At 40.5% G+C, this 16,274-nt stretch overlaps 1 protein-coding gene across 7 annotated transcripts in view; it reads right to left on the bottom strand.

Annotated features, from left to right (window-relative positions):
• ELMO1 (engulfment and cell motility 1) overlaps positions 1-16,274 on the bottom strand; it is a 318,734-nt gene that overhangs the window by 28,070 nt on the left and 274,390 nt on the right. For all 7 annotated transcript variants that reach the window (XM_071804820.1, XM_065831560.2, XM_065831559.2 and 4 more), the window contains one exon: positions 2,020-2,183. In XM_071804820.1, coding sequence (XP_071660921.1) covers positions 2,020-2,183 — 164 coding nt within the window. The remainder of the gene's footprint in view (positions 1-2,019; positions 2,184-16,274) is intronic.

Raw genomic sequence — 16,274 nt, 5'->3', positions numbered from 1 at the left:
TCAACTCAACTGAAGCTTCTCTCACTTGAAAACTTCAGTGCTTCATAAAATCAATAGCAGAAGAAAGACTTCTACCATGTTCAAGGTAAGAAAAACCACCATCTGATTGCCATATTCTCATACAGAATTAAACAAGGCATGCTGAGTTCACATTCACTGTTGTGTGCAATCTCTTTTAGCATATCTGCAGGGCTTCAAAATACCACGACTGCTCTCTTCACTCACAGTCCTTTCCCTACAATGAGGCCATGATTCTGTACTTTTATCAGTTGTGCCATCTATGCAATATGAGAGAGTTCAGTACAGGGAATCAAATCAAAGGGGAAAATGAAAGAACCATTTCTTTTCACAGTCAAGAATAAGTGATCATGGTTGCAATCAAAATGCAAATGCATGGAGTTAAATCTCTGCAAATGCAGTTGTGATTGCTTAAACACCTTATCGATTTACTTAGCCTTTATAGCCTTTAGGCTTAGCCTTTGTTCTGAATCTGAAATGAATCCCTGGTAACTCTTCAGTTCCTTTTAACTATTTGTGTTGGCTGTTTCAGTCACTCCAGGATGAAGAAGGAGACTCCACACTGTGGCAGCGACTCACCAGAGTGATACTGGAAATAAAGAGCTTGCAGAGGGCACTGGCAAGTTTCACGAGGTCAGATGATGGTACAAGAGAATATAAATAGTTGATCTGTATCATACTTGCAGAGTTGACTCATAGGGAAAGCAGGGAAAACGAGAAGCTTTGGTGACAAGCTTTGCAGTACTGAGCGGCTTTGAACCACTACATGTTGCAGGGGATTGGCAGGGGATTTCTGAGTGGTGTAACGATGCAAAACTGACTGGAACCTTTTGTAGCTTTTTAACTGATGCATTACTATGAGTGACATGAGTTCTAATTGGGCATTAGATCCTATCCTCTAACACACTGAAAACATAAGAGAAGCATTACCCCTTTGATCCACATTGGTATGATTAAAATTTAAGTGTGTAATTCTACTCAGCTTACACTTCTGCTATTGCCCTGTTGCCCCTGGAGGAATGTGTCCCCAGAGATTGTACTTAGGTATCTGTATCCCTTAGAAACAAATCAAAATCAACATCCTGCTTCTGAATCCTGAAATGCTCCAGTCCAAACCCCTCTCTATACCTTTGCCTTGAAAACGAGCTTTGGAAAATCACAAGCCATTCCATTTGAAACATGGTCAGGATTTCATTACATTTCAGCTGATGCTTCCAGAGTTCTCACCACTTCTCTGTTGATCTCCAAAGGTTCTTGCTATTCTCAGCACATCATTTGTGTACCACGGAGTCTGCAATCTGTCCTGTGCCATCAGTTCAGCCACAAGCCCAGACTTGGTTCAGAGCCAAGTACAGCCTCCATTTTTCATATAACAGAATAAAGGGTGTTCCGAGAATCGAGAAGGAGCTATGGTGGTAATACTAGCATCTGATACTTTGCAGTAAACAACCAGGAAATGAGAATCCCATTGGCTGGCTGCCAGAATGTTTTATCATTTATAAATAAGTGACTGCTTGTCATTAAGACCTAAGATAACGCTGTAAACAAAGACAGTCACATAAAACACCACCCTTTTGTGGAGCTAGTGTGCACTGGCTCCTTTTCTTATGGGCTTCTCCCTGCCTTGCTCAGAGAAGTGAACTGGAATTTTTAACGACCCTTCGACAGAGAACAAATAGGTTTTTTAAGACACTACCAGCACCAAAACCAGGCTCACAAACATGCAAAGCTAGGAAATATCAAAGCATTGTTTCATACCAGTAAGCCATGTGAGACCCTGCAGGTATTTGCTGAATCCGGTTTAACTGAACTAAAAGAACAAGTTATGATTCCCAGTAGAAGAAAAGATAATGCATTTCAAGCAGATGCCACGCTACTGCTTTTGAGCACAGCTCCCTGGACAGCTTTCCTCCTTGTTTTTCCCCATAAAAGCCACAAATGTCATTCACATTTGTTAATCCTTCCATGGAAAAATGAATGGGAACAAAAGACAGTACTTACAGAATGGGACGAGACTGGAAATCTTCCTGGTTCATTCTTTCAGACTGGCGTATTTTCAGTATTTCTGTGTAACTGAGATTCTGAAGTTTGCTCTTGAACTGATCCAGAGAGCTAGGCTTGGTAGTGAGCGCTCTCATTATCTGTTCTTTCACTACCTGCATTACCTGTGGTTGACAAGGAGAGAAAAAGAAAACCTGTGTTAACACTTCATGTGTTTTTGTTTCAAATCTTATTCTGGGTCACAGTAAGATTTCTAGGTGTAGAAGATGATTAGTACTATGTGATCTCAAGAAAATTTTTCAGTAGCATAACCAGAAAATAAGCCAACTTCTGCCAGGGCATCACAGCTTGTAGTAAAAGCTCATCTGCTCCGCAACAAGAAAAAAATCGGGGTGGGGGGAAGTGGTGGGGAGGGTGTCATTTACTGCTTGGCTGGCTCCCTAGACAGCTAAATTACAGTTGCTGGTTACAGGACATTAAGTCCCACTCTGCCTGTGGTTTGTGTGCCTGCGGCAGCAGTAGTGTGGTTGTTCTGCATTCTGAGCTGAGGTGATGTTCCTGTCACATCGGGCACAGGCACACAAACACCACCAGACTCATTGAATCATATAAGGTCCTGAGTTGGAAGGGATCCACAAGGATCATCGAGTCCAACTCCTGTCCCTGCATAGGACAACCCCCAAATTCACACCATGTGTCTGAGGGCGTTGTCCAGTCTCTTCTTGAACACTGTCAGGCTTGGGACCGTGACACCTCCCTGGGGAGCCTGTTCCAGTGCTGCACCACCCTCTGGGGGAAGAAATTTCTCCTAATGTCCAACCTAAACCTCCCCTGGAACATCTGACTTGTTACAGCAGAAAAAAATCTGAGAAGTTCTAAGCAGATTACCAAGAGCACAGATGCACATCCTCACTTCTGACAGCTCAACTCTGGTGAAGTGCACAAGACACAGGGGCCAGACCAACTGCCCACAAGAGAGACTGCAGAGATTTTTTCAGGTCTTAGAGATTCTCTCCTGATCAGAAAGCAGTAGCACAAAGCTGCTAACTGTGGCCCATTGCTTCCCTTGCTCCTTATGCCCAGAGGTGATGGATGCACACTGAAACACAGGACATTCCCTCTGTACATCAGGAAGCACTTTTTCACTGTGACGGTGACCAAACACTGGCACAGGTTGCCCAGGGAGGTTGCAGAGTCTCCATCCTCGGAGGTACTCAAAAGCCACCTGGACATGACACTGGGGAACTGGCTCTAGATGATCCTGCTTGAGCAGGGAGGTTGGACCAGATGACCTCCAGAGGTCCCTTCCAACCTCAACCACTCTATGATTCTGTGAGACCCTTACACTGCAGGCACATTATGGCCATATATAGTGAAGGAAAGAAAACTTACTAAGAGATATCATTAGTCAGGGGAGACAGAGAGAGAGGTCAATTTGCCCTGGGTATTACATGATTGCTTTTGAAGCAATGCCATAAACAATGCAAACTGAAAAATGAGAATGAAGGATGGTTGGGCAACTGCCATCTATCTGCATATTAATTATTTTATCAGGAGAAAACTGCTGAGACAGTTAACTAAAGGGAATTGCTTGGCTCTAGTTCAAATCAATACATATCACAGATTACTGTCTGTCTCTCCACAATCCTAGACTCTTTTCTTGGTGCTGGTGCAAATCACACACTTTGAAATATTTATCTCATGCTGTGCTTAAGTTGGCTGAAAAAACAATTTATCAGACTTAGAAAGGCCCATTCCACCTAAATCCAACAGCTAAAAATCACTAGGAAATGGTAATACCCCCCTGGCATCAAAGCAGGTGTGACAGAAATTAACTGCTACTCAAACAAAGGGCAAAAGCTTTTTCTGCACTGTTAATTTTCCTTCATTATTTCATCTTCACTATGTATCTTAAAACAGAAACTGAGTCCCTTAGAGGTTCCCTAATCCTTCTGAAAATCTCTCTTTTCGCATGAATTTCACTGCTTCACATGTGTTGCCTCAGTCTTCTATACCTTATTGCCTGCACCATGTCTTCTATTCTTGCTTCCCGAGACATCACTTTTTTCTCAGATGTGATCTAAGCACTCATTTTAGCTGTGTCCAGCAGGTGAAACTAAGCAATTAAAGAACTGAGGATAATCTTCTTCCTTAGAACAGGGACTACACCCACCCCAGAGATCTACTTCTGGAGAAGCAAGATGCTTCTCCTGAAGGTGTTGGCTCAGGTGGGCAGCAAATGCCTTCACCATGTTTCCACCCCCTGAATGAGGTAGCCGACTTACAATCACTCGGCTGGGGCCTTGTTTTGAATGCATCCTTGCAGTTAAGATCCTGCTCTTGGTAAATCTTGCAAATCTGGCCCAAAGCTTGAGCTCCACTCACTCCATCCACTCCCACAAATCTAATAGGTATGTTGCTGTGTACTTGAGGAAGTCTTCTAAAACTTAGTTTGACAGTAAAAAGCAATGTTAAATTCTGTACTCTATACCTGTGTATTCTTCATCCCATATCCAGAAGCATTTGGTTTTAGATGGTGGCCACGTGCAGCTAAATCCCTCTGAAGAGTGATTTAGCTGGTCTGCCAGTGGGAAACAGCTAGTTCCCTATCTGAAAGACAAACTCCTTACTACCATCTGACTGCTTAGGGGGATAAACACCTCCTTGATGGCAGAGTGTGTTCCCTCACTCTATCATGCCAGCAAGAAACATCCTGTCACACCTTGAAAACGACAAACTGGAAAGCCAAACAATCATAACACCTCAACATTAATGGATCATGCCCAACAAGGTGAATGGCACACTCTGACTGATTTCATTTGGTCTTGGTTTAATACCTGAAAGGGCTTAGGAAATGTTATGAAGGAAACATCCTCAAAGGAATAGTGGGAAAAAATTAAGCAGACAATCCTAGGGACAAATTTGATGTTTAAAAATACCTTCTGCCTTCCTCTTTCTGCCTTCTTGACAATGACTACTTATCACTGCTAATTAATTTTAATTTATATTTTATATATTTATATGTTATTAATAAGGACTAATTATTATTAACTACTAGGAATGGAGAAGAGGGGAGAGACTGGAAACTAACCTTGCCCATTGAAAACATTTTCAGCTATTGGTGCCTTCTAACACCACTGTCCAGGCTCTCAGCAAACTGGGCTTAACTCTTCACCCTCACAGAGAACGTGACATTCAGCTGCTGGTTTCACTTCTGCTTTCTCAGTCCCACTGAGAAATTGTGCCAGACTACTTTGTTACGTGTGGTTTTACAGCCAGCCTGCAGTCATCATTTTTGCAGTATCGTTCAAAAGAAGCATGCAAAACCAGGGAGATTAATTCAAACATGTAAGCCCCATTACCACTCACGGGATCAAATTCCCTGGCCATTATTAGAAAGCAACAAGTTACTGCAATTTTAAACAGACAGGCGTAGTAAAACTGTTAAACTAACCATACTACAGTACTTTATTAACCATCACTATGACATTACTTTGATTTTTCAGCACTAAACCAGATTTGTCCTACAATTGCTCACACATGCATGCAGTTTCAGTTTCACGCATTCATTCAAATATCTCTACAGATCTGGTTTTGTGTTGCTCACATATAGATTCCGTTTCCTAAATTCAGGCACTCACACTGGGACAAGTGCCTCTATGATCACTTTTTCCGATAAAATAAAAACAAATGAATAAGTGCTGTATTTTAGGGAGTTACATGTATGTGGATCCTCTTTTCAGTCCTATTTCTGAACCATCCATATGAAGCAGCACTCATTCTTGGCTAAACAATGCAAAGGAGGTTCCAGTTCAGTAGACTGAGGGTGCTGTCATTTATGCTTAGTTGCAAAATCCTGTATAAACCCTTCTCCGGTGCTCACTGCTGTGGCTAACACAAAAAGCATGCAAATTTCTCTTCTTTGCTATGATCTGCAAAGTTATTAACAGGATATCATCAAAGAGCTCCTTGGTTTCGAGGCTCCCCTTGCTCCTGGGACAGAAGGCAAGAAGCATACGCCCCAGGCCCAGCACATAAGGGGATGATCACTTGCCTTGTAATGTTTTATAGCCAACACTGTTTAACTAGCTGGCCAAAATGTCAATGCTGCTGATTGCGTTGAGTCTCCTGAGCATTTGGGAATCACTGCCAAGAACTTCTAATCTGTCCAATTTCCAAAGCTGAGTTGCCAGCCCTTGATTACTGCTGTCTGAGAGACAGCATCAACCCTTCCCCGCCATGTGTCTGACCTTACAATTAAACTAAAGGTATTCTCTACTCAACATGACTGTAAGGAAACACTATAGATAGCTGTTTTAATTACATTATGCTTTGCTATTGTTACTGAGAAATGAGTGTTTCAGAGGGCACATTTGCTTTAAGTCATCCTTTTTATCTGATCATCTCTGGTATAGTAAGAGAATCCTGAGTTGTGCATTACGACTAAGACAAGTAAATTCACTGAAGACATGAAGAGAAAGAAGGAAAAAAAAGATTTTTTTTATTTTTCGTTTAATCACACAGGACTGTATTCTCCATATTTTACATCCATCTAATGTGTCTCATATTTCTACAGTCAGTATCACTATGACATGAAAGTTATGTATTTTTTGTTAAGCTGTTTTACTCTAGCTTTGTGTTTAGCTTATTTGACCTCATCTCGTCATATCACATTCTGACTACTTCGCCTTTCCAACATTTACCCCCTCTCTTGTTCTTCCTTCTCCCTCTTGCTATGACAACTTTTGCCTATGCAAATTAAGTATTTTCCTTTCTGGATGGAGCAGATACCTGAACACTTGGGCTCTACAACAAGAGGACAAAATAAAAAGAGTAAAGTTGTCAACATCAGAAAGAGAAGTTTATCAGGGCCAAACTCCACAGCAGCCTTCCCACTGACCACATTTCAGTGGCTTGTTTGCAACTAAGAAAAGCACAAACCTCTCTGCTCAGTTGATATCAATGAGAAGTTTGTCCTTAGCACTAGCTGGAGAAGACAGGCTGCCCTCTCAGGCACCTACCATTGCCTGTAAGCTTTTGGAAAATTAAGGCTGAGATTTCCACTCACCAAACATGAACTAAAAGCATCAGTCCTCTCAGAAACTTCCCTCAGAAGAGCCTGAGGTGCTGGACATTCACAACAACGCATCTGTGGAGCACCAGACAGGAGATGAACCCTTCTCATAATTTCGCTGCAACATCAGTGCTTCTCTTGAATAAACATGCCATCTCACATGTAATGACCCTCTCACAGCACCAAGAACACAGCCAGAGACCACCACAGAAGACACTAAGTTGTATCTCTTGTATGTTGGGGCACACATTACACTGATTGCTGCTTGGTGACTAACTCGGGGGTTGTGTGTGTCAGTATGTTACGCTGACTGATCGCCATTAAACTTGATAGTCCACCCTTCTTCTGCACAGACAAAACTTAGGTATAAATCCTGAGGCCACATTACACTGATATGCTTAGTTCAGTGCTCTCTTAATTTGGCTCAAAATTAGCAAGTACTGCAAGGCATGATTCCTCCACCTCATCCCAGCATATGATAAAAGAGCAGCCACTGAACTGCGCTGTATCCAGAGACACTCCCCGCCTCCCCCCCCCCATAACCACACTTGAAGCATCTGACGTGAAGTTTTAAGGCTTTGTTCACTACCTTTTCCACGTGACCATTCAAAAATCAACAAGTCAAGAATCAGAAAACTAGATGAAAGACATCTCTTGCAAATTCGTTGTCAAGAATTCATACCTAGTTTCCTTTCTATCTAAATGCTCCCCAAAAGGAGCAGCTTGGTTTATGCAGGGTTGAAAAAAAAAAGCAAAGGAGAAAACAGGTCCCTTCCAATCCAAACCATTCTGTGATTCATTTGTTGATTGAGATCCAGTTTGATCATTTCAGTCACAAAGGGATTTCCTTCAGTTAAATCCACAGAGCAGGCAAAAATAAGGTTGTAGAACGAAATGGCCAAATCATTCTTAATGAACAGTGCTTATTGTCAAAGGAGGCCATAAAGCAAATCTAATTCTGAAGGGAAAGGAAATGACTTCAGTTTACAAGCAACCTGTCAACTCCTTTAATGAAAACTTTACGTGTTTATTGTGTGCACCAGGTAATTCAAGACAATTTTTTAGACTGTTCCAAAGGATAAATTGTATTAACTAGATCAATGGTTATATTTTCAGAGTACTCAGACAAGTCATCCTGAAAGACTTTAAGGTCCTTGGAAGATAATTTAATGCTGTTTCCCACTCCCCACCCCAATCTATCTGCACATACTGCAGTCTGTGAATTCACAACACCAGTCTCTTGGTCACAGCGTACACCAAGTTTCCACTCCCCATTACTATAGAATATTAATACAAACCCAACATCCTACATAAGCAAATTTAAACTCAGTGCTGGCACAATCTAACCATTGACAAAAGACTCCAAAGTTCCAGAACTCTATTCAAAGTTCCAGAGTCTTCTCCAGACTTCTATTACGGTCTGTGTATTCTGGAATTACAAAGAAAAAAAAAAACAACACAAAACCACAATTTTTCACAGTTTTCAATCATCTTAACTATTCCAAAACACAAGGACAGTTCCTGTAGCCAGCGATAAAGAGGCAATTCTAAGCTGTCTGGGTGTACACAGTCACAGGAATAATTAAGTTGATGCATTTTCAGGCAGCAGGATGAGAAAGCAGCTGTCAGAGGATTTAGTAGGTGTAAGCTCTGATACATTTTATCTCTCAATTTTCTGCAGAATTTGAAATCCATTGTGAAAAAAGTTTGTGTTGCTATTGCTGACTTTTCTTTCTAAACTCCTTTGCTTGTGAGTGTATTTTTCTAGTATGAACCAAGATATCCTTCAGTCTGCAGAGAAGAGACTTGAAACAATGCAACGGTTTTGATCAAGCCGAGCAGTCCATTTCCATGTGGAATTGGTATCAATATCATTATCCAATTCAGCAGTTACAACCATTTTGCAGGAACACCTAGCATGAACGAATGAGTACGCCTAGCGGATGTGATGATGGAACTGAGAGGTAGTAGATGTGACAGTTGTTCCACACAAGGTGTTTAAAAGGCCTATAGCAGGTGTCCAAAAACTTAACCCTGTAGCAATGGATCTCTGCAATGTGAAAACTTGTTCAGAGCCTCAGGACCCAAATAAATTGCCTGCCCTCTGGTGAGGAAAAGAGGGAAGAGAACCTGAAGGAGCCTGACCTTGCACTGGATCCTGAGATCCAGAAAGTCGAGTAGTGAAGAAAGAAAAGGCTGAAGATGAAGTGAGGCCCACAATTGTTTTACATTTCAGAGGAGTTGATTTTTTTTCTGCTTTTTATGTTTGTTGGTGGGAAACCACACTGAAATCATATGCTTCCTGGGCACTGATGAGCAGAGACTGTTGTTAATCCAAGACTATGAAAGAGGAGATAGAGGTTTCATTACATTCTGGTGAGAAGGGAGGAATAACAGCCCCAGGGCCACGAGTGCAAGACTGATGAGCACCTTGAAACAAGGTGTGAAAGGGAGGCTGAGAAAAAGCGAGGAAGGGATCTGAGGAGGGACTGCATCTGAAGGTGCTGATGTAAAAAAGTTCACTTCCCTGCAAAAGATTCCTGGCTCATCCTGCTACTGGATGTGAGTATTTTGTAAATTATGTTTGGTGGAAATGGATCACTAATTGCTGCACTCTGTTATATGACATCCCTGGGCCACTCCACCTCTGCAGGAAGAGCCTGTGGCCACAGCTTGACTTGACACTTTCCAAAGCAGCTCCCAGGATTCTGTTAGCTGCACAGATTATTTTTCTCTTGGATAAATAGATCCTGATGGAGAACCACTGGACACCAAGGAGGCCTCCAGTTCTTTTTCAAAAATTGCTATTCATTTGCTCAGTTAGAACAAAGAAGAGTGGCAGAGACTTGGAGCAAAAAGCAGCTTGACCTTGATTGAGAAAAAAAGATAAAAGGCTACAAAAAATTCCACTGAAGGGTAATACAGCTAAAGGGATGGGTGAGAAGATGTTTTTGACAACGAATGTTAACAGACTGGAGCAAACAAAGGAAAAACGAAGGCATCTGGTAGGAAGGGTGTTATAATTATGGAAAAGTGACCAGAGCAGGAACAAAGGTTACAGTGGAGGTAGGCATCTGGCTGATGGCTTGCAACAAAATAAATGAAGCGGTGGAAAAGCATGAAGGAAAAAAAAAAAAGAGGCTCTGATAGATGTTGTATTTCAATAGAAAATGAAGGCTGAAGGAAAAGAAGATATGAGATTTTGTTAGAAGATCAGTTAAAAGGAAATACAAAAGGAAAAGGGAAAATATGGGGGAAATTACATATTTATACACTTACGTCTCGAGAAGAAGCTGACTGAAGGGAAACCTTCCTTAAGGACTGGCCTGAAGAAGTCGAGGTTAAAATTGACAGTAATAGAAAGAGAAGTGAACAGCAGTCCTTTACAAACTTGAAATGCATGTGGATTTAGAATCATCATCAAAATACATGTAAATACTGTCCAAAATGTCTTCAACCATTTTGGTAAAAGACAATGTGAAAACAGTCCACTGGCTTCTTACAGGGCTAAAACCAGATGCTCCACTCGAATCCAAGGGTTCTGCTCAAAACAATGCTAATCTAAACACACAAGTCAAATGCCACTTATTCGGGTTGTATTGGGCTGAAACAGGAATGACTGATAGACAGGAAGCCTCTTCCCCACATTTAATATTTGCAGAATACTATTTGCATTAGAAATAAGGAATAAATTTATTTTACTTTGTGCCTTGAGGTAAGCAAAGCAAGAAATAAGTGCTGTGTGACAAAGCGTTTCTGCCCCAGTAAAATGATGTGCAAAGTTATTATGACAGTTTCTGTAAACTTCCATGTTAGTTAATTGAAGTCTTAGGTCAGCCAATATTACATTATTTCCCCCAATGTCTGACAACCTCCTTTGGCAAAATAAAACATGCAGAAAATAATTTGTGGGTGGCATTTAATCCAGGGCTTTTCACAGACAAAATGTACTGATCTTCTCAAACAAAATGTTAAGTGTGGGGAGGGCAAAAAAAGAGGAGATATTTGTATCCTTAGTCATATACCAATGTAATAATTAATATGCCAAGTAACACGCTTGCAAATTCTAAAGGAAAACAATATGAGAGTTACCCATGACTAGGAACATAGATTTGGGTGCTGCTTCCCTTAAAATACACAATTACATTAAATGGCATTCACTAAATGAAACTTCACTAATATACTGGCAAACAGCTGGTTCTACAGAAGGAAGCAAGGACTAAATTCTAATAGGTAAGTCTTCTCATAGAAGAGTGTAAAAATCAAAAGACTCAAGTTCTGGGTAGTAGTGATGAATAAAAAAGACTCTTTGAATAGGCAGAAAAACAGGAAAAGTGGGAGATCAAATTTTTTTTTTAAAAGGAACAGAAAGGGCTGGAAACATTGCTCAGTACACCTGGTAAGCGGATAAATGTAAGAACAACACTTTGCATTAGAGCTTCACATCTTCCTATCTCCCTAATCTGAGATAAAAACAAAATAAAGGTCCATTTCTGAAAGGATCTCCAGGCTCTTTTATGAGGTCAAAAAACTGTGTTGAGGTCTGTCCTGTCTGAGGTATGAACGTCCACATGGAATTGTGCGTGGTCCAAGCCCACCAATGTCCCTGCTTCTACTGTCCTTTTCCTTTTCTCCAGCCAACTCTGGAGACTGCATGTCTAAATGGAAGAGGAGCCAGTGCACCAGGTTCCTATCTTTTTAATACCAAGAGAAATGGAGAACCCTAATCATCCAGGTGAACCATAACACACCAGCCTCGCACAAAGCACCAGGCTATACAGGGACAGCTTCTCTACCTCTCCCCTTCATGCCTCTCTCTCCTCTTTGCTAACCCTCTTGTCTCAAACCAAACAGATCTTGAAAGTTGATCTACTGTGTCTATAACGAACTCCACTTGTTTCATGGAGCCAATTCTGCAGCTCTATCACCTATTTATTTCCTTAATTCTGAAAGGCCTATTAAAAAAAGAGGTGTATGACAGACAGATAAGGATAGACTTTTTAGAAGGGCAGGTTATGACAGGACAAGGAGTATATGGCTTTAAACTAGAAGAGGAGAGATTCAGGTGAGACATGAGGAAGAAATATTTTACAATGAGGGTGGTGAAACACTGGCGCAGGTTGCCCAGAGAGGTGGTAGATGCCCCATCCCTGGAGACATTCAAGGCCAGGCTGGATGGGGCTCTGAGCAACCTGATCTAGTTGAAGATGTCCCTGCTTATTGCAGGGGGATTGGACTAGATGCCCTTTGAAGGTCCCTACCAACCCAATCTATTCTATGATTCGATGATTCTATGATCCCCAAGGTTAGATGTAGGGAACACCTTGCAGGGGTCGGTCAGCTGCCCAGGACTGGGGGCTGTCAGTAAGGTTTTGCTCTGGCTGGACACAAGGGAGGTTGTAGGCAAAAACGGACAGTAAAAGTGGGTTCAGGGAATTTCAGGCCCACACGCTATTCTCAATGGTAGCTGTTTTGACTTTGATAAAGAAAGAACTTCACCTGAAGTTCAGACTTTCCATCCTGAGTAATTGCTTTGATGTTTGCTTTTCCCCTGATATGGAACAGGAGTTGAAATACTGAAAGGTTCTATGGAATAAAATAAAACATTCATCAATTAACTGGTTTAAACATTCTTACAGTATCCCAAAAATTTGTCTCTGTTCAGGAACCTGAGAAATGAAACATTTCAATTTTTCCCATGTACATTTTTCACAGAGAATGAGATTTGCCTATGAAAAGTGTTTGCCTTGATTCAACTCTATACGCAAAGCTCTGTAATTTTGCCCAGCTTTGCTAATACTTAAGTGTTTCTCCAGGAAGTCAAAAAGCTGGGCCATGACTCAAACAGTAAAATTCCTTCTTTGCTTCCTTAAAGTACCACCTCACATTTTATCTGCTATTCACAGGAACAAAGGAAAAGAAAATGATAAGTAGAAGTTGGAAGCGTCAGCTTTTGTTTTGCTGGACTTTAGTTAAATGGCATTTACCAGTTCAGTGCTCCCTGTTTTGTTTTGTTTGTTTGGGGTTTTTTTGTTTGTTTGTTTGTGGTTTTTTTGACATTCCATTTTATTAAGAAGAAAAACTTTCAAAATTTCTACCTAACAAAAATGACCAGAAAGACTGAAAATGTGTTTTTGGATTCTATTGTCCAAATTAGAGAACTAGATTACACACTGAAGTTTTCCTGATGAATGCATAAATTGAATGTTCAGTATACTAGTGTTGGACTATTTCATTCAATCGTGTAACTTGCACATCCTTCCAGTTAAGGTAAATGATTGGGCTTAACATCTAGGAATGATGCAAAGAGGCAGCTGTGCTATGCCTCAGAATGAATGAACACACATGTTATTATGCGTCATAATTTACGACAAATAAGCTATAATAATTTTTAGGTAAACCCTTGTTTTCACATTCATGTCACTGAAGAAAGCAATGAGCTGAAAAACAAGTCCACAGTACCCCAATTTTTTAGCACATCTCATATTAATAACCATTTCAAGTGACAGTTGTATTGATATCAGAGTCCAGTCAGTGTCATAAGAATAAAAATAGTGGTATGAATTAACTGAATGATTCACAAAAATACAGTAAGCAATGAAAAAATTAAATCCATTGTGACTCGTTAGATGCTAACTATAACAATTATTCTGTAACACCGGAGCTCACAAATTATTGACTTGACAGATCATAATAAGTGCTGTCAGGACTATTACAGACCAAGATCTGCTTGGAAGTGTCGAACATATACAAAATGTTCATGCCCAAGAAAAAGAAAAAGGAAATAAATGTTTTCACTGCCATTTTAAAATGTTCTGAAATTAATGAATGATACCTTTGGAAAATTCTGCATTTGTGAAGTCTAGTCCAATGAGATCTTTGCCTCAGGTGGTTATATCACCACTGTGCTGGTCATATAACCAAGAACAACACATACTATTTTTTCCTCTTGAGTTGTGCCACATAACCAAGCATATAAGGAATTCAACTAGACTGTTCTTAGAAGAAGAAAAAGCACAGATGACATGTTTTGCTGTACCTCATTCTAAAAACTGCGGTGAAATTGTTTATGGCTTCAGAGACCTATATTTTTGATTGCTGCAACCTTTTCTCCCTCAGATTAAAGGAAAGCTTTTTTGGGACATGCACAGTACAGGAAAATAAACTGCTCCCCAAAATAGACAGCAGGGATTTATCTGACTCCTAACGATAACATAAACAATTCAAAACCATTCAATCACTTCATGTTGTTTACAAAACTCATCTGCTAGTCAGAGAAATTAGGAATGCAACTGATTAGGTTACCCAATCCTTTGCTTCAAGAACAGGATACCTTTCCACAGGCACAGGGCAAGCCATACACAGCTATATGAAATCCTAATTGAAGACATTAGTGACCATCAGACCTTTGTAGACTGGTCTCACTGCTCCATTCCCTTCACTACGTGTATAGGAAGCACCTGAAAAATAACTCGATCCTTTTACTCCTATCACATCAGAAACAAAGGAAATTTTCTTACAGAAGGATTAAGACAAGATTGCAGTATTTCACTTCAAGTTTACTCCCCACTATTTATTTGAAACTACCAATGACAAATACAGAAACACCAATATTTCCAGAAACACATTGATCCTGCCTTGGGGGCTAAATAACATCTTAAATAGTGTTATTTCCAGCAACCAACTAGTGAGTTATGGATGATGGAGAAAGGCTTACAATCTTCTGGTGATGAAAGACCCTTTCTCTTGTAACTTGAATGCTAGCACTGCACTTCTTTCCAGACTGTCATAAATCACTGCACTTGTTTCCATACTGTCCTTAATCTACATTTCTAATACGGCAGCAGACTCCTCCTTTCCTGTAACCCCATGACTATTTACTTTTTATTTTGATGCAGAATTAGAATTAAATGCAAGCTATTTGTTTTCCTTTGAAAGGTTAGAATTGAATTCTGTGCGCTGCATAATGCAGCAGTAAACAACAACAAAAAAAGTATCAGACTAATTCTGATATGCCCCTACTACCTCACATGTGATTACACAAAGGATTTGCTTTGGTAAATTTGCTCGGGTCCAGGAAAAAAATAAATGGGAGATGTCATGCTAGAGTGAACATGGCCCAGGGGCACAGACATAGTGTGGCCACACACCTGTTTCACATGTTGCTAACAAGACGTGCAGAACTGAGGCTAAAGTCATGAGGATGCTATTTCCCCTTTTGAATATTCTGCTGTGTGGTGTAATTAGAGTGTAGCAAGAGACAAGGAAACAAAAAATTTCTGAAAAAAATCTTCTACTATTTTATCCCACTGCAAGTCAAGCAGAAAGGGGAACGAGGTTCCTATAAGGGAAAAATTGATGGGAATGATGCAACCTGTGTTTTCTGTGTGTGAAGTGCTCACAGAGACCATGTAATAGAGTCAAGGGGAAATCACTGGGTAGAGGGAAGGCATTGCAGGTGGGAAGGGACTACTGTTTTCATGGCTGTAAAGGCAGGGAAGGGCAATAAATATTCAGGGAGAGAAAGGGGATGATGGCCTAACTTGGAAATAACTGTGTAAAACACATCTGGAAAAAAACTCTGCCTCATTTTTAGGATGAATGGTGTAAGCCTGGATGAACCTGGCACCAACACAGAGCAGGTATTTTCTGTAAAATAAGATACACCTAATATTTAAACACTAGATTATTTTGGAAACCCCCATACCCTCTCTTGCATCAAGAATGCATAAAGCCCAAAAACTGTTGAGAATAGTCAACTGTCTCTGGCATTTTCTTTAAATAGACTACCCTTAACACTGGCATTCCACTGATAAACAGAGATTTTTCCAGTGTTTTCTGAGCACTCCTATGTCTGCTCAGCAAAAGGCAGATGCCTGCACTGTCACTGCCCCACATCACCACACAGGCAGCTCAGCAAAAGCAATTTTCCTGTATAAAACCACTTATTGTTTTTATATTCTTCTAACTCCCACTACAGACTAAGATTTTCCTGACCTACCATTTTTTATTTTTTCTCGTTCTTTTTTTCCATTTTTTTTTTTCTTTCTAGGGTTAAGATGCGCTCCCAGGAACACACTAAACAAATCCAAATACTCTACATGCGGAAACATGTAACTTTCTATTGCAGAGGAGAGATGGACCGGGGGAAACCTCATAAGGATGCTATTATAGTAGGAGA

This window comes from Patagioenas fasciata, chromosome 2, assembly GCF_037038585.1.
Source record: "Patagioenas fasciata isolate bPatFas1 chromosome 2, bPatFas1.hap1, whole genome shotgun sequence".
Lineage (NCBI taxonomy): Eukaryota > Metazoa > Chordata > Aves > Columbiformes > Columbidae > Patagioenas > Patagioenas fasciata.
Note: the sequence above shows the minus strand (reverse complement) of the source record. Positions and strands in the feature narration are given on the sequence as shown.